The sequence below is a fragment of the Heteronotia binoei genome, chromosome 8 (genome assembly GCF_032191835.1).
Source record: "Heteronotia binoei isolate CCM8104 ecotype False Entrance Well chromosome 8, APGP_CSIRO_Hbin_v1, whole genome shotgun sequence".
In the NCBI taxonomy this organism is placed as follows: Eukaryota; Metazoa; Chordata; class Lepidosauria; order Squamata; family Gekkonidae; genus Heteronotia; species Heteronotia binoei.
Window position 1 is genome coordinate 18,949,474 of NC_083230.1, and position 18,746 is coordinate 18,968,219.

General features: G+C 48.5%; 2 protein-coding genes across 2 annotated transcripts in view; one reads left to right on the top strand and one right to left on the bottom strand.

The window, feature by feature from the left end:
* The window catches only part of CRELD2 (cysteine rich with EGF like domains 2), a 636,644-nt gene that overhangs the window by 456,196 nt on the left and 161,702 nt on the right, over positions 1-18,746 (top strand). The window lies entirely within an intron of this gene.
* Positions 1,714-7,384, bottom strand: PIM3 (Pim-3 proto-oncogene, serine/threonine kinase). Its single transcript, XM_060244786.1, has 6 exons — positions 6,655-7,384; positions 6,079-6,188; positions 5,797-5,847; positions 5,046-5,409; positions 3,592-3,768; positions 1,714-3,459 (listed from the first exon to the last, which is right to left on the bottom strand). The coding sequence occupies exons 1-6, from the start codon at positions 6,737-6,739 to the stop codon at positions 3,275-3,277; spliced, it is 972 nt and encodes a 323-aa protein (XP_060100769.1). The 5' UTR covers positions 6,740-7,384; the 3' UTR covers positions 1,714-3,274.

The window sequence follows — 18,746 nt, forward strand, 5'->3', positions numbered from 1 at the left end:
ACTTAGAGATGTGTGTGTGTGCGTCACCCTAGCTACCGTGTAATTTAATACTGACCTAGAAAAATGTGATGCATGTATGATTCTGGCTTTCCACTCAACAGAACTGGCTGGGAGAATGGAGAAACTGCTTGGAGGCAATCTTCTGCCTACCCTGGTTAATATCTGCTGTATACTTACCCTTATCAAAGAACATTTGATAACTCTTTTCTCCTAGCCCCAGTTGTTAGTAGAAAACCGTATAAAGGAAAATAATGCATCCTATGCTCCTAATGTCTGATCGTTTTGGAAGCTGGCAATTAAGGTGCTAGTCATCTTGACCCCACAGAATTAAGGGTCGTCAAGAGGTAGGAGACCACAATTTTTTTTCTTTCATAGCATCTCTTAAGGCGCAGGCAGCGAACTCGACATTCGTGTTAACATTTACAGTGCAATCCTAAGTATCTTTTCTCAGGAGCAAGTCGCACTGAGCTCAGTAGGGCTTACTCCCTGCTAGGTGTATTCAGAATGCAGCCAAATACCTAGGACAGCGTTTGGTGAACTTTTTTTTTTTATGAGTGATGCATCAATCTGGTTTTGCTGATTTCACAAAAAGAAAGCATGCGCATAACGATTAGCCTTATAAAGTCTCAGGTATATAGTCCAGTGCCTGTGAATTTCCAGCGATGCTTGAACTCTTCCATGTTTTTTTAAAAAAAGCATTATTTTTGCACCTGGAAAGCTAGCACGACAGGTTTGTGTAGGCTCTTCCCTGACACACTAGCTTCAGATGCGTGTGGCACTGCTTTAACATGGAAGAGGCTAGCCTGGATGGAGACCACAAGGAGGTCCTGGGTTGCTAGGCAGACGATGCCAAACCCCCTCTAATAAACTCTGGCCTTGAAAATCCTACCGATTTGCTGTAGGTCCGCTGCAACTTGACTTAAGATTTTTTTCTACAGCCTGAGCCATTAAGTATTCAGCCACGCAATGTGAAATGGTACTATCCAAGGACTTCTAGGATATGCCACTTCAGCCTTGAGATCATCCAAAACTGTACTGTTTAACGGTAACAAAGAGGCATCCTATTGCCATTATTTTAAGTCCATGTATTTATTCCTTTGCAATCACAAATGGGTGTGTGGGGGAAATACCACCGGTGCTTTATTTAGCTTTTAGCAACATTTGGACAGGTAGAACCACAAGGAAATGTTCGTTTGCCCTAATACATCTGGTACTTTTTGGAAAACACTAGGGAGAAGTATTGTAGCCTGCTGACAAACAGTAGACTTCAAGAGGTATATATGTGCTAGCATACAGTCCATGAGGTTCTTATACTTATTTCTGTAACCAAGTTCTAGTCCTCGAGTGTCCCCAGTTAAAATGATCAGATAGTAGATCCCTTTCAGCCACCTGAGACCTTGGAGAGCTACTGCCAGACAGAGTCGTCTCTGAATGGCCTAACTCAGTGTAAGGCAGCTTCTTATAAACGTGTGTTCCAGAATGTCCCACTGAGCTGTCAGAAACCATGTTAAGAATGGAGGGAGAGAACACCAATACTTGAGGCAATCAGTGTGGTGGACCAAGCTGATTACCAGGACCTTTGTAGGTTGCTCTAGCCAACTCCAGTTATCCTGTGGTTGATGATTAGCACATGAAACACCATCTTCAGCATGTACAAATCAGCTAATTGAGCTGGGAGTGTACTGTTGAATCAAAAGGAATACATCACATGGATTATCTACAAAAAGTTTAATTGAAATACCTGTATAAAAAAATATGATCTCCATACATTTCACACTGTTAAACAGAAGGGAAAAAAAAATCCAAAATCCAAGCTGCATAAATGCAGCCAGATCACAGAACACACAGCTATTAAAATAAATTAAGGTTTATGATTCTGTCCCCCTCTTCCTTCCAGAGCCAAATGCACAAAGACTGTACAGTGTCAATAATTTAAAAACCTTCCAAACAGCATTACTTTACAGTTCTGGTATGTAAATAATACCAGACAAAAAAGGCATACTGAACTAACTTTTAAAGTCATTCTAGTTCCTTTAAATTAGACTTTGTACAACAATTTTCCATCTTCCAACCAAAAATGGAAAAAAAAGAAACAGGTATGGTCAGACTTTTTTTCTTTTTCAACCAACAGAAAGACAGGAATACAAAGGGGGAAAAAAATTGGACCAACTGTAATAATTCCCAATAAGAGGCTTAAAAGGGGTGAGGGAAGCAATGTTTGAATAATTCTAACCAAATAAATTAGCCAAAATAAATAGCCACAGATGAGACTGTGAGAGAACTAAACTTCAGACAATAAATAAAACCATATGATACATGGGAGATGGGAGGAGGAAAAACAAAATTTACATAAACACATAATACAGGTATGGAAAACACATACACACAAAGTCCTTGAATATTGCATTGATTGTGCCCATACATACTTTTAAGACTTGCAGGTTGGGAGGAATTTGAGAAAAGGGCTTTTTGTGCCCAATGGTAGAGATGATGAAAGGAAACATGAGTTAAGTGTTCCTGATAAACAGCTGAAAGACATGTGCAGCCTATTGGAAATATAATGTGTGGAGCAGCAGAGGTGGTCTTGGAGGGTGGGGAAGGAGGGCTGGGGAGAAATCGGGGGCTGAATTGAAATGTCTGTGTTCAAGTATTCCATCACCAGTGGATGGGACTACTTCATTCAATCACTGAACATGTTCTCCAGGACATCATAGGAACTGGCTATCCCACCCAGGCACCTTTTAGTGCAGAGAGGGAGCACAATTTTTTTTAAAAAAAAAAACCAAAACCCAAACAAACCCTATAATGTCCTGGATTTTCTTTGGACATACACAGCTCAAAAAAGAAAGTCCCACTGAAGCAGCTTTCAAAAAGGCACTCAAAAAAGCAAATAAAAATGTAGTCCAGGCTCTATGAGAGCAAAAAGGGTTACCATGTTAAAGAGGTCACTGCTTTGTCTTAATCTAAAAAAGAAAACAAGGAAGGAAGGAAAAAAAAGAGGTCAGTCTTTGATTAAGTACTGGCCTGCAAACTCCTAAACGGCAGCATTTCCAAAAGGAAATCTCTCATTCCAAAGCAGAAACCAGTCAAAAATGGAGAAATGATTTTTTTTTTTTTTTAGAAAATCAAGTCCCTCAGATAAAGATTCAAACTACAGAATAATGAATGCGGTTTTTTTCCTAGCCCCTCCTGCATATTGGCAGCAGCAGCACTGTGGTCTTGTAACTTTTTTTTCTGCTTGTATCTCCCCTCCGGTTGCATGGTCCTTGATATTTCACAGGCTCTCATTGCTTGAACTTGTGCTAGACACATCTGTGTCAATGGTCCGTAGCCTTATGTCACAGTCTTCTGACTTCACCATTTCTGATTTGTGCATCCACGGGTGGTCAAAAATCTGCTCAAGTGTCGGTCTGTCCGAAGGCCTCAGGGAAAGGCACCATTTGATCAGTTGTTGGCATTCTAAAATATATGGAGAAAGCAGATTAGAACAAGGTTGGAGGGGGGGGGGGGGACAAAAGACAAACGCTGGTAGAAAAGGAGGGAGGGGGTGGGCCTAACGAGCAACATGGCAACTTCAGTGTCACAGCTTACCGGGTGAAATTCGTCTTCGGAAGTATAACCGTCCCCTCAAGATCTCCTCATCCTGTTCAAAAGGGATGTCTCCACAGACCATGTCATACAAGAGGACGCCCAAAGACCACACAGTTGCTGATCTGCCATGGTATCTGTGATAGCGAATCCATTCCGGAGGACTGTACACACGCGTCCCTGAAACAGAAGAGCCCTGACATTAGCCAAGTAGAACCTTGCCTCAAGGTTATGCTAGCATTACAGGGGGCGTTTTCTTCTTTAAAACACACACACACACACACACATGCTTATTTACGGCCCCTCCCGCCACCCAAAAATGCACAAAATATATCCAAGAAAAATCTAGAACCTCAAGTCACCCCTGGGATTATATCATGCTTTAATTTGGCTCCTGCTGCTGTGCTATTCTGTTGCAGTGAACCACACCGCTCCTGTCAGCTGACTGTTTACTAACATAAAGCTCCCTCCTCCCTGACCACGTGGCGTCTGCAGCACCACACCAAAAATAGACACAAAAGGACAAAGAGAGGACGAGAAAGGGGGTGGCAGCGAAGGTGAAACTCAGGTCTTAGTTACTATCTTTGACTAATCAGCTTTTGCTGCTTCCAGAAGCACGTTAAATCCACCACTCCCTCCCCTCCGTCAGGGTAATATACAAGCGTAGTCAGTGAAATCTGCCTCTTGTACAACAGCAGCTGTTAGCAACTGCCCTCCCTCTGCACTGAGCTGTTACTTGGATACCAAATAAAAAAAAACCTGGAATTTGTGATGTGGAAGGTCACATGGCTAGGAGGCTCTGGTTTCACAACAAACAGATGTTAAATGTCGCAGCTGACTAGGGAAGGAGGGGAGAAGGTCCCTCATTTACATCAATCACATTCACCTTGAAAGGAAGAAAATCCTACTGTCCCCGGGGGCGAAAAGCACATCACAGATTTCACAGAACAAAAAAAAAGACATTTTGAATACTGATGTTCTGAATCAAGCCTTTCCAAATCAGGAAAGGTTATTTCTCCTACCCTCCACCCCAATCTGCAGTGCAAGGTTTCAAGGAGGAAAATAAATAAATAAAGAGAAACCAAAGAAAGGGAAAATCAGAATACAGTACAAAATTATACTATACATGGAGAAGCAGATGGGAACTATGCTAGAGCTTGAGTCGACTACAAACACATCGCCCTCTAGGAAAATGCCTCCCCCCCCCCACACAAGGCAGGGAAAATATAAACTGCCGTGTCATCGCTGTGATGCCCCCGAACCTCCTCCAGTGCAAAGGATTTAATTACCAGCAGATCCGTCACTGGCTGTGGCAGCAGAAATATCTTTTGTTAATCGTAGGTGTCATAAATGTGACGCAGGGGCGGGGGATGCGTCAGTGGAAGCGTTTTCATGGCGAAGAGCTTTCCACCACTCACCGCCACGCACACGCTTTGAGGACGGGAGGGGCTACTCACCATCAAAATCAGTGTAAACAGTGTCCTTAAGGATCGCCCCGGACCCAAAATCGATCAGCTTCAGCTCGCCTGTCCGGAGATCCACCAGGAGGTTTTCGTCTTTGATGTCCCTATGTACCACGCTGCAGTTGTAGCAATGGCGCACCGCCTCTAAGACTTGGCGGAAAAAACCCCGGGCCGTCTCCTCATCCAGGGCACCCTTCTCAGTGATGAAGTCAAAGAGATCTTTCACCAGGTCCGGCCGCTCCATGATGATGAGGTAGCCGTCCGGCCTCTCGTACCAGTCCAGCAGCTTGATGACCCCTCGGAAGCCGGACCCCACTTTCTTCAACAGGACTATCTCCAAGGGCACCATGACTCCACCCTGCCCGGGGAGGAGAGGAAAAAAAGAAAACCACGATGAAGCTTTGCCAATACCAAGCACAGACAGGGACTCCCCCTCAACCCATTTGAAAACAATTCACATGTCTTTTGCAAATGGAATCTCCAGCAGTGGGGGGGCGGGGGGTGCAGGAGTGCCGGGGAAGTCCACAGTCACTCCACTGGGTGTCTCTGCTGCCGCAGTCCAAGGGGGAGGGCATGCGGGGAGAAGAAACCCTGCCAAATCCTCCCCGATGTCAACAATAACAGAGGCCGGGGGGACAACAGAACGGAGGGCAAAGGAACCCACCCAAACAATAGTCGCCCCACCGTTATTCACCCAGACAGGGGCATTCCCGTGAAACGTGTTGGCCCCCCACGGGATACTTACAATCGTGCCCCACTCTGTCACTCTCTCCTTGACCACATGCTTCACTGCCACCTGGAAGAAAGCAAGGAGAAACAGGCAGTGAAGAAAGCAGCCTGGGGAGTGGCTGGGCAGGTCGCAAAGAGCCAGGGGATCTGGGGGGGGGGGGGGGGGGGGGGCTGGAAGCAGAGCTCGGGTTTCTGGACTCTCCAGCCCCACAAGGAAAAGGTGTGTGGGGGGGAAGCAACAATAGCCTCGTGGCCGGAGAAGGGGAGGGCGCCGTCGGGCCCAGGAGCCCCCTCTTACCGGCAAGCCATCCGCGATCCTGTTCCCGGCATAGACGGTGCCGAATCCCCCGCTGCCGAGCACGGAGCCCACTTGATAGATTTTATCGAACGGTTCCTTCTCGGCTTTCACTAGGCAAGAAGAAAGGGGGGGGGGGGAAAAAAAGAAAAAGGAGTCGGGACCGACTTCTCGCACAGGAAGCGACGAGGTGACAGCGGTGGAAATCGGGGGGGCGGCGGGGGGGGGCAGTATTCGTTCGGATCCAATGCAATCGTTATTTTAAATTCCAAATAACCACCGAAGGTGTGAGATGAGGAGGCGGGATGCAAAACAAGACCTCGGCTGCGACAAATAAAAAGGGGCATTTCCCTTTCAGCCTCAATCTTTGCAACGCCCCGACGCGCGCGACGGCAGCGCCCCCGGCACCCTTTTTCCTCCAGAGGGGCTTTGCAATCCAAGCCGCGGCGCCCGCTTTTGCGAAGAGACCCCACCTTCCTTCGGGCTGCGGTGGGCGCAAGAAGCGCCCCCCCCTCCCCAACACCGTCCCCACCCCGTCATCCTTCTCCCCCCCCCCAAGAAATGTCACGACTTGTTTACCTGGCTGGAGGATCTTCACCGGCAGGTGATCCATACTGGTCGGGTTGCAAAGGTGAGCTAGCGAGCCGAACTTGGAAAGTAACATCCTCCAAGCGGCGACGGCTGATCCAAAGCCCCCCCCTCCAAAAAAAAAAAAAAGGTCCGACGCTCGAGCTCGGAATCCCTCTGGAATCAGTCGATTCGCGGCCGATCGATGTCAAGATCACCTGCCGACGGGCGGCAGCGTCGCCAAAACCAGAGGCGCGGGATCCAGCCCGAGCCCGGCAAGGAGGAGGGAGCTTCGGGAAGCGGCGGCTCCCCCCCCCCTCTCCTTGGCTTCCCCTCCCACCAGGCGTCGAACGCGGATCAAATTTTTTGTTTTCTCTCCTCCAAAGATAAAGAGACGGACTTGCAGAATCGAGCAACCCCCAAAATTAAAAAAGAAAAAGATCCCGGAATGCGACGAGAGAAAAAAAAAAAAGCTGTCTTTCGGAAGAAGCCAAGGTTTTGCACGGAAAGGGCGACCAGAAGCTTGGGCTCTCGCTCCCTGCAGGCAAGCCGCAGTGCCGTCTTTTTCCCAAGTCAAGGCTGGCTCCTGCCGGATAAAATCCACCCCTCTCGGAAGCTGCCGGCGGGGTCGGCGTCAATGAAATCCAGCGCCGCAGTAAGGCGGAAGCCCCGGAACAGCAGCAGCAGCAGCAGCAGCAGCGACAACCTCCGCCCGGCACCGCTCTCTTCTGAGCTCAATTGCACAGCTGCGCCGCCTCTTAACTCTCAATATTTTGGTGCGGGGAGGAAAGGGGGGAAAAAAAAAGAAGCGCGCGCACGCTCAACCCGGAGATATCCCTCCGCGGGCGGCGGCGAGGCTGCGAGGCTCGGAGCGCTCGTTCCCCCCCCCCCCGCCCCTCCTCCCGCTCTAAAGAGAGCCGGGAAGACTCCCAGCTGGGGGACTGCGGAACCTCGCCCCGTTGCCGAGACAAGGGGGAAAGGGGGGGCGGGCGGCTCGGCACTATTTTGCTTATAGTAAGAGACGCGCAGAGTTACACGTCTGCGAAAATTCCCAGCACTGTGTTCCATGCGGCGGGAGGGAGGGGGGGGGAGGAGGAAAGAGAGAGGCGGGTTCTTTGATCGGCGCGGCCCAATGAGAGGGGCGGCTTTTCGAACGGGATCGCTCGCGCCAACCAATCCGGAGGAGGCGGATTTGCATAGGCAGAAGCGGAACGCGCGCTGGAAGCGGGAGGAGGAGGAGAGGGGGGGAGACTTCTTCGGGCGCAGGGCGGGAATTCCGAGGCGCGTCTTTCTCTCCTGGGCGGCGTGCAGCAAAGCAAAGCAAAAAAAAAAGGGTCATTCTTCGCAGTGTCGAGACGCTGCGTCTGAAGCCGGAGTCGGAGGGGTGGGGTGGGGTAGGGAGGGTGTCGCGGGCGGGAAAGCACCGAGCCAGCCAGCCCGCCGCCATTGATCGCCGTCCCCCCTGGCAGGAGACGGGCCCGATCGATTTGGCCACATCCTCTCGCCCCCCCCCCGTGTGCGAGCCCGAGCTCCCCTTGCGACAAGGCGGCGGCGTGAAACTGATCCCGTGAACGCGTCGCAAAAAAAAAGGGGGGAGAAGGAAACGCGCGCGTTTTTGCAGGATGGCAAACTTGCAAGCGTGTCCCCCCCCCCAAATAAAATAAAATAAAATAAAAATCGCTCTTTCGCAGCTCGGTTCAGAGCTGCTCTAGTCTCAGGGGTGAGCGGAACCGCGGAGGCTCGCCCGGACCATCGTTCGCTCGCTGGCGATGCGGGGATGCCGCATCCGCGCCTCTCCCCGGCCGGGGGCGCGTTTAGCCGCAGGATCGCCCCATTTTGGGGATTGGCGGGGCTCTCCCTCTCTCTCTCTCTCTCTCTTCCCCGGGAAAGGAGCCGCAAGTTTGTAGCGCGAGAAACCACGGGCGGCGAAACGAATGTTGCAGAGCGCTCCCCGGGAGGAGGGGGGAAAAAAGGAGGGGCGGGAACGTGCTTGGCGACACTGCTCCAAACCGTAGCCGAAGCCCAAGAGTTCAATTGCCGCAGCTTCGAGCGGTTGTTCCGCACCGCGAGTGGCTGCCTTTGGCTCCCCTTAGCCGAACAGATACCCTATTAAGGATCACGCGTGCCAAAAAAAAAGAAAGAAAGAAAGCCGTTTCTTATTTTGTCTGGCAACGCGGGCCGTGGAGCTGCAGCCGGCCACCAACAAAGAGGCTCACAGATAGCCAGAAAACATTCGCGCGCCGCAGAGTCTCACGTTTGAAGCCTTGTTTGTGCTTCGTAGGCGTCTCGTTGACGTCTGGGGTTGAGCCGGCGCCTTTCTGCTCTTTGTCCACAGAGGGCGCCAGGGGACAAGGAAGGAGCGACTCCCCCCCCCCCCGCCTCCTTATTTCTTCAGCCACATGGCCTCTTGCAAATTTCAACCTGCTTCACTTCACACCTTTGGAAGCCGTTTACTGGTTCTGAACATTTCTTTTTCTTAAAAGAAAAAAGGGAACGCGGCATTTCACACTCGCGAAGCATAACTTTGGCTGCTTCTGCGAGATGTTGGGGGGCAGCGCTCGCTCAGCAATGGGAACAGCTTGGTGGGATGGCTACTTCTGAGCCTAGCTTTTGCAGTTAAATAGAAGCACGTGGGCTGCGAGACTAGCAGCCCTCTTCTGCGTACTAAAGGCTGTCTGCAGATTTTCCCAAGACTCTGAGTCTTGCAAACGATTTTTTTATTGCAAGATCTAGGGTGTGGTCAGATGACGTGCTCACCATTGCGCCTCTAATTTGATCTGTTCTTTTAGAGGAATGTTCAGACATCCCCGTTACCTTCCTCACTGTATGCTCACCTTGTTAAGGACTGTCCAGATGTTTGCTGCACACCAGCCACAGAGCGTGTTGTCAGCTGGTTGTGTGCCACATGTTCCCCAGAGAGTACTGAGATCGGGAACCCAAAATCTTCTCGTTGTCCCCGGGCCAAAGGAAGCCCGCCTGAAATCTACCAGGGACAGGGCTTTCTCCGTAATGGCCCCTTCCTGGTGGAACCAGCTGCTGGAGGAAGTGAGGGCCCTGTGGGACCTTGCGTAGTTCTGCAGGGCCTGTAAGACAACCCTCTTCTGGCTGGCTTATAACTAACCGGCATAGGAAAATGAGTGTAGTTCTATTAGATTTCTGCTATGTTTTAATGTTTTTAACTGTGTAAAATGTTTAAACTTAATATTTTTTATGTTAGATTTTATGTGCTGTGAGCCGCCCTGAGCCACCTCGGTGGGAAGGGCGGGATATAAATCGTAAATAAACTAAACTAAACCTTCTCCATTGCACATACACATAAATGTGCATGCCAATCACCAGGCACCATGGTGGCTCTGCGTGAGGGACTCCTGGACATTCTTTTTGCCCCATACTGCTAAAAAGTCCAGGGTTTCATCATGCTGCCAAGAAACTCCATGAACTGCTGCCATTTTAATGTTTTCCTGCCTCAGGAAGCCTGCGACATGACCAAGGTTGAGGAACATGGCCTTGATAGGGAAGCCTGACTAAGGACAATTTCAAAGCTGTTCTAACTCTGATGGCTGACCTACGGTTCCTAGGAACCCACAGATACTCTTCTTTAGAGCTAAGTGCTTGCCTCCGTTTCTTGAACGTTTCCTTTTTCTCCCTTAGCAGACATTGGAGTTCTCTGTTCATCCGCATTGGCTTTTTTTGATCTCCTCCCACGTTTCCTTCTTGTTGGGATAGTGATGGCCTGAGCTTGCAAGAACTCCTGTTTTAGGAGAGGCCACTCCTCGCTTGTTCCTTTCCTTTCCAGCAATCTTGCCCCTGGAATAATTCTCGTAATGCCTCTGAGTTTATTGAAGTTTGCCCTACTGAAATCTTATATACATGTGGCTAAGAAATTTCTTGGAATTCTAGCAGGACATGGTCACTTCCCCCTAAGGTCCCCACCACCTTCACCCCATCGACCATCACTTGCCTGTTGGTTAAGTCAAGTGTGGCCGAGTCCCTCATAGCTTCCTCCACTGTTCGGTGAAGGAAGTTGTCAGCCAGACAGGTCAGGGATGTGCATGACTGTGGCCTCTTTGCAGAGTTTGTCTCTCAGCACACATCAGGGAAGTTGAAGTCACCCGTAACTACCAGGTCATGCTGTTTGGATACCCTGTCAAGCTGTTCAAGGAGGATGCTGTTTGGATACCCTGTCAAGCTGTTCAAGGAGGGCAGCATTCACCTCATCCTGGTCAGGAGATTTGTAGCAGACTCCGACCACAATACTTTTTGTCCTTCCTTCCCTCATCCTCACCCAGACACTTTTCACTGGGCTGCCACCCTCCTCCTCCAGTATTTCCTGACAAACCAACCCTCTCCTCATATACAACACCACTCCGTCTCCTCTTCGACCCTTTCGTTTTTTCTTGAACAACTTGTATCCATTCACTACTACGTTCTAGTCACGGGAATCATCTCGCCGAGTCTCTGTAATGCCTACTAAATCATATCGCACCGTCTGCATTAGAAGCTTAAGGTCTTCCTTCTTATTGCCCGAGCTTTGGGCATTGGTACATAGACACCTGAAGCCTCGCACCTTTGGCTTCATTAGACCCGGCCCTCCCAGTTGGTAGAAACCATTATCACGGACAGAATGAGTAGGCACATTGATGAACACAAGTTATTGAGGAAGACTCAGCATGGGTTTTGTAAGGGAAGATCTTGCCTCACTAACCTGTTACAGTTCTTTATTTATTTATTTATTTATTTTAAGATTTATACCCCGCCCTTCTCACCTAGGTGTCTCAGGGCGGCTTACAACACAATAATTAAAACAATTTCAGTTTAAACAATTAAAATACCATTAAACCATAATTCAGTAAAAAACAAGATAGAGTAAAAACCGGCGGCCTATGGATACATTTTTCATCCAGGATATTTTACATTGTCAGTTAATATCATAGGTCTTTGAGGGGGTGAACAAACATGTGGACAAAGGGGACCCAATAGATGTTGTTTACCTTGACTTCCAGAAAGCTTTTGATAAAGTTCCTCATCAAAGGCTCCTTAGTAAGCTCGAGAGTTATGGAGTAAAAGGACAGGTCCTCTTGTGGATCAAAAACTGGCTCATGAATAGGAAGCAGAGAGTGAGTATAAATGGGCAGTCTTTGCAGTGGAGGATGGTAAGCTGTGGGGTACCGGAGGGCTCAGTGCTGGGTCCCATGCTCTTTAACTTGTTCATTAATGATTTGGAGTTGGGAGTAAGCAGTGAAGTGGCCAAGTTTGCAGATGACACTAAATTGTTCATGGTGGTGAAAACCAGAGAGGATTGCGAGGCACTCCAAAAAGATTTGTTGAGGCTGGGTGAGTGGGTGTCAACGTGGCATATGAGGTTCAGTGTGGACAAGTGCAAAGTAATGCACATTGGGGCCAAGGATCCCAGCTACAAATACAAGTTGATGGGGTGTGAACTGGCAGAGACTGACCAAGAGAGAGATCTTGGGGTCGTGGTAGATAACTCACTGAAAATGTCAAGACAGTGTGCAATTGCAATAAAAAAGGCCAACGCCATGCTGGGAATTATTAGGAAGGGAATTGAAAACAAATCAGTCAGTATCATAATCGATGGTGCGGTCTCATTTGGAATACTGTGTACAATTCTGGTCACTGCACCTCAAAAAGAATATTATAGCATTGGAAAAAGTGCAGAAAAGGGCAACTAGAATGATTAAAGGTTTGGCACACTTTCTCTATGAAGAAAGGTTAAAACGCTTGGGGCTCTTTAGGAGAAACGTCGACTGCAGGGTGACATGATACAGGTTTACAAGATTGTGCATGGGATGGAGAAAGAGAAAGAAGTACTTTTCTCCCTTTTTCACAATACAAGAACTCGTGGACATTCAATGAAATTGCCGAGCAGTCAGGTTAAAACGAAGTACTTCTTCACCCAAAGGGTGATTAACATGTGGCATTCACTGCCACAGGAGGTGGTGGTGGCTACGAGCATAGCCAGCTTCAAGAGGGGATTGGGTAAAAATATGGAGCACAGGTCCATCAGTGGCTATTAGCCACAGTATGTGTTTGTGTGTGTATGTATTTATATACACACACATTTTGGCCACTGTGTGACACAGAGAGTTGGACTGGATGGGTCATTGGCCTGATCCAACATGGCTTCTCTTATGTTCTTATGACAGACTGGTAGCTGAGAAGCACCCGGCTGCATTGAATGAGTACAAATTCCCTGGGCTAGATGCTATGCAGCCAAGAGTGCTCAAAGAACTTTCCAGACCCTTTGTCAGTCACCTTCAGACCTCTTGGAGGGTACAGGAGTTGTGCCACAAGGCTGGAGGAGGGCTTATGTCATCCCAATCTTCAAAAAAGGGAGGAGGGATGACCCAGGAAAGTACAGGTCAGTCAGTCTGACCTTTGTCCCAGGGAAGATGCTGGAACAGATTTTCAATCTGCAAGCTCCAAAAAAGGACAATTTGATGATCTGGAGAAGTCAGCACAGATTTGTCCCTAACAGGTCCTGCTAGACCAACCTCATTTCCTTCTTTGATCGAGTGATGAGCTTACTGGATCAAGGAAATCAAAGGCTCCTTAGTAAGCTTGAGAGTCATGGAGTAAAAGGCCAGGTCCTCTTGTGGGTCAAAAACTGGCTAGTTAATAGGAAGCCGAGAGTGAATATAAATGGGCAATTTTCACAGTACACTGCATTGGAGGATGGTAAGCAGTGAGGTGCCGCAGGGCTCAGTACTGGGTCCATGCTTTTTAACTTGTTCATTAATGATTTGGAGTTGGGAGTAAGCAGTGAAGTGGCTACGTTTGCAGATGACACTAAATTGTTTGTGGTGGTGAAAACCAGAGAAGATTGTGAAGTGCTCCAAAGGGATCTGTCGAGGCTGGGCGAAGTGGGCATCAACGTGGCAGATGAGGTTCAATGTGGCCAAGTGCAAAGTAATGTACATTGAGACCAAAAATCCTAGCTATAAATACAATTTGGTGGGGTGTGAACTGGCAGAAACTGACTAAGAGAGAGATCTTGGGGTCGTGGTAGATAACTCACTGAAAATGTCAAGACCTTGTACTTTTTCCATATTTTTATCAATGATCTGGATGAGGATGTGGAGGGGCTGCTCATTAAATTTGCAGATGACACCAAATTGGAAGATAGAATGGACCCTCGTTTGCTGTTTCTCTTGAGGAAACTTCATTCTAATACCTTTTGCCAAGTGAAATTTTCTTCTAGCGGTGACTTGACTAGTAAAATCCCAGTGTTAAAGGGGGTAAAACAAGGTTGTGTGCTGGCTCCACATCTTTTAATTTATTTTTAACTGACCTGGCACAATTTTTGACCCCTATCAATGGTCATCCGCCTAAACTTGCAGGCCGAGCGGTCCCCTTATTACTTTATGCCGATGACACTACCATCCTCTCTTGTACAAGAGTGGGCCTGCAAAGGTATTTGAACGCCTTTTACGACTACTGTATTGTAATTCACTTACTATCAATTATACCAAATCTAAAGTAGTTGTCTTTTCAAATTGCTGGGGCCCACAGAGATGGTTTATTGGCAATTCAACAATCGAGCAAACAAAAAATTTTAAATACTTGGGGATCACTTTTAACCACAAGTTAAGCTGGGTTTCACATCGTAACAACACCATCAACTTGGCTAAGTGTTCAGCTGCTCAAATTAAACAGTTTTTCTTTGCAAGGGGCAACCAACTAGTTCAGCAGCTATTAAAGTATTCAAAGCCAAAACGCTTGCCCAAATCCTCTATGGTATCCCTATATGGATCTCAGCTTTTACCAGGAAAGTGGAGGGCATTCAAGCCTCATTCTTTAGACAAATTCTTGGTTTGCCAAAATGTGTGTCCTACTTTGCTCTCTGCTCTGAAGTGGGTCAGTCTTTGGTGGAGACAAAAGCCTGGATTGCAGTGTTTAAATTCTGGCTCAAAATTCATTTTAGAACAGATCCCAACAGCCTTCTTGATTGTATGAAAAGAGACCCATATATTTCGTCCTGGACAGCAGTGCTTCTGTCTAAACTCAATCAATTGGGGTTAGAGGTAGATGATTTTTCTACCTCTGAAGAGTCATATATCTTCAGATGTATTAAACTGAGACTGTGGGAATTGGAGGAAACGAAATTACGGCCAACTCTCCCTTATACTTGCTCTCCAGCTTCCTTAGGTCTTTATGCTTTTTGTGGCAAAATGCCCAATTATCTATCAGACCTAACCACTCCAAGTCATCGCAGGGCATTTATGTTGGCCAGACTAAACGCGTTTCCCTCCAAAGTTTTACAAGGGAGATATCAGCGAGTCCCTTTAGCCGACAGACTTTGCTCCTGTGGAGCGAATACCCCTGACTCAATCCAGCATATATGCTTGATTGTTCTTTTTACCATAACCTCCGTAAAGATTTATTTGGCAAGCTTTCTTTTTCTCCAGATTTGTCTATTCTGCCACCCTGTTATTATTTATTGAGTGATACTGAGGGGGTGGTTAGTGAGGCTGTGCAAAATTTCTGGCTGACATCCTTAAATTTAATTCTGACCATGTTTGATTGTATCTGTAAGCTTGGTTTTATTTTGATTTTATCTCCAATGTTTAAATTTTTATATTCTGTGTATTTTTATCTGAATCTATTATGCCATTAAAGGTTTGGTATGGTATGGAAGATAGAGTTAGAATTCAATGATATCTGACCATGCTAGAAAAGTGGGTGGAAATGGACAAGATGCAATTTAACAAGGATAAGTGCCCAGTTCTACATCTTGGCAACAAAAATGAGAAGCACACATACTGGATGGGGGATACACTTCTGGGTAGCAGTGTGTGTGAACAAGATCTTGGGGGTACGGGTGGACCATAATATGAACAGCCATTTTGATGCAGTGACAAAAAAGGCAAATGCCATCTTGGAGCGTATCAGCGGAAGTATAACTTCCAGACTGCAAGATGGCCTCGTTCTGCTGTACACTGCATTGGTCAGGCCACACCTGGAGTATTGTGTGCAGTTCTGGAGGCCTCACTTCAAGAAGGATGTGGACAGAATATAGCAGGTGCAAAGGAGAGCGACAACGATGATCAGGGGCCTGGAGATCAAGCCCTATGTGGAAAGGCTGAGGGACTGGAGAATGTCCAGTCTGGAAAAGAGGAGGTTGAGGGGAGACACGATTGCTTTCTATAAGTATTTGAAAGGTTGTCACTTAGAGGAGGGTAGAAAGCTGTCCACAGCAGAGGAAAGGACTCGTAATAATGGGTTTAAATTAAGAGTGGGAAGGTACCGGTTGGATATTAGGAAAACCTTTCTTACAGTAAGAGTTGTTCGATAGTGGAATCAACTACCGAGGGAGGTGGTGAGCTCCCCTTCAGTGGCAATCTTTAAGCAGCAGCTGGATGAACACTGGTCAGGGATGCTGTAGGCTGATCCTGCATTGAGCAGGGGGTTGGACTAGGTGGCCTGTATGGCACCTTCCAACTCTATGATTCTATATACAACAGAAAGGGCAGTTTTCCTTGAGATTATCCCTGGCAACCACCCCCCTGGGGCTCCCGATTCCTCCGCAAAATAAAACTGCACTGGAGCACACAGATGTGCATTAAAATCTAAGCGGTGTTTTTGGGGTTATGTGCATATCACTGAGTGGGGGGGGGGATGGTGCAGAATAGGAAGAGATGCTTCCCTTCCATTGCGGCTCGATTGCACAGTAGGAAGTTCAGACATTGGAAAAGGTGCCATAGATCCCTATGCCATGGGTGTTTCCTAGTGTAGAGGAATTGGTGCTAAAAGAGGGGTGAGTACAGAAGACGGATGTCTGGGGAACAGGAAACAGATGTTGCTTTCCGATTGTGCATTTCAAATCCACGAGGGAACAGCAATGAGAATGAACCAAACAGCTCATCTGATCACACCCTAAGTGTGCAAATTAGATTAGGAGACGTGTGTTGGGAGACGGGAGTGGGCTAGATGTGAAAAGATATTTGTGCTTTTTCCCAGCAGCGGCACAACGCTCAGAAATTTAGCCCTGGAAGCCTGCCTTGGGATAGAGATACAGGGAGGGTGTTAAATAATGGGTTCGGTGGAAAGAACAAGGACTCCCAGAGTAGTGCTCAGCATCTTTTACTCAAGTGATTTCAATTATGTACAAGCATGCAAGCCTCATGTCATGCGCTGGGGTGCAGGCAGGGGAGCAGTCCGAGTGTAGTCCATGTCAGAGCTGGGGAAGCATTGCAGGAACCAAAAGTCAAGTTTAAATCACAGTCCAAGAGCAAGGTCGGTCAAGCCAGGAGTCAGGAAACTAAGGAAGTCAGAGCAGGAACAGAGCCAAGGAACGGGAGCTGGAGTGGTCGCAAATCACTGAATCGACTCGTTGCTTCCACAGAGAATGCGGCCCAAAGCAGGGGCTTATACAGCCTGCTGCTGCTGTTCCCAATTAGCAAACAGTAGGGCTGGCCTGGCGTTTCTATAGCTCTGGGCTAACGGAATGCCTAGTGCGCTGCCTGGCCTCTTTTTGTCTGCTCTCTATATCTTGGCGTAGCCTATCCTGCATACGAGTGAGGCGAGGTGGCAAACTAGGGTGTGTGTCTGACTCTTGTTCTTTGTCAGCCACAGAGCCAGGTGTCAAGTATGCAGCGGCCAGCAGCAATAAATCAGTCAAGTCATGAGAGGGGCCAGCTGCCGGCTCTGCTGAGTCTATTAACCCTGTCAGCTCTGCCTGGCCATGCCCTTCATCAAAGCCCAAGATACTATCCCTCCGAGGCCCCCCCCCCCACTGGCAGAAGGGCCAGGTTTGTCCGGGTAGGCATTGTGGAACTGCTGCACCATGTCTGGGGAATGGAGATTGTCAGCTGGCTCCCAGGATCAGTCTTTGGGGCCATACCCTTCCCAGTTGATGAGGTACTGGAGGCCACCCTGGTGCAGTCGGGAGTCCAGGATCTGGTGGACCTCATACTCCTCCTCATCGTTGATCAGCACCAGCGGAGGTGGTGGTTGAGCGGGGTCAGTAGGTGCTGCAGTCACAAACAGGGATTGGTGAAAGACCAGGTGAATACAAAGGGTGAGTGGCAGCTGGAGCCGGAAAGTGATGGGGTTGATCTTCTCCATGACACGGTAGGGTACAGCAAAGTGAGCATCCAACTTGTGCGAGCGGCTGGGCCAACGCAGGTAGTGGGTGGAGAGCCGGACGTGGTTTCCCAGTCTGTTTGGTGGGCCTTCCGGTCATTTCCGGTTGGCTGCTGTCTTGTAGACTTCTTGGCCCACTGGAGCTGTACCCAGAGCAGGTCCTGAAATGCATGGAGCTCCTGCAGGTGGACATCAGCTGCAGGAACATTTGTGGATGGCAGGACAGGAAGGATTGGGGGTGGTACCTGTAGGTTGCGGTGAACGGGACTAGTTGTGTGGATGAGTGCACAACATGGTTATAGTGCACACTATTGGCCGGAACAGCAGGGTGGTCCAGTCATCCTTCTGGAGAAGGAGTAGCAACGGAGGTATTGTTCAAGCATGGCATTGGTTCACTCTGTCTGCCTGTCTGTCTGTGGATGGTATGCTGTTGATAGGTGAACTTGGGTGCCCAGACTCGAGTGCAGGGCCTGCCAGAAGTGTGAGGAGAACTGTGACTCCCCTATTCAAGATTAGGTGGGCCGCTAGCCCATGCAGCCAGAAGATGTGGTGGAGGCATAGGTGGGTGGTCTCCTGAGTGGTGGGAAGTTTTGGGCATGGTTTGAAGTGGGCCATCTTGGTGAAAAGATGGCCCACTTCAAACCAGGATGCAGTATGGCCCTTGGACCGGGACAGTTCAGTGATGAAGTCAAAGGAGATGGTATCCCAAGGCCCTGGGGGCATGGGCAAGGAGTTTAGCAGCTTTGAGGGCTTATCTGGAATGTCTTTGGCTCGGTGGCAAACTTCACAGGAGCTGACAGACCAGGCGACGTCAGAGCAGAAATGGGGCCAGCAGAATTCCCGCATCAGCAGATGTGTCGTCTTGTGCTGGCCAAAGTGTCCAGCCAGTAAAGAGTCATAGGTGAGGCATAGCACCTCGGCCCAAAGGGGCCTCAGCACCATGTAGAGGCGCTCGCAGTGGAGCAGGAGGCCATCTTGAGCAGAGAGTTCCCGGTTGG

What these genes read in the sequence shown, in the direction of transcription:
- PIM3 (XM_060244786.1), bottom strand. Translation starts at nt 6,739, where the DNA reads ATGTTACTTTCCAAGTTCGGCTCGCTAGCTCACCTTTGCAACCCGACC. An exon ending in TGACAGAGTGGGGCACGATT is followed by an intron (nt 5,410 to 5,796) that starts GTAAGTATCCCG and finishes CTCCCCGGGCAG; the next exon opens with GGTGGAGTCATGGTGCCCTT. An exon ending in TGTTTACACTGATTTTGATG is followed by an intron (nt 3,769 to 5,045) that starts GTGAGTAGCCCC and finishes CTTCTGTTTCAG; the next exon opens with GGACGCGTGTGTACAGTCCT.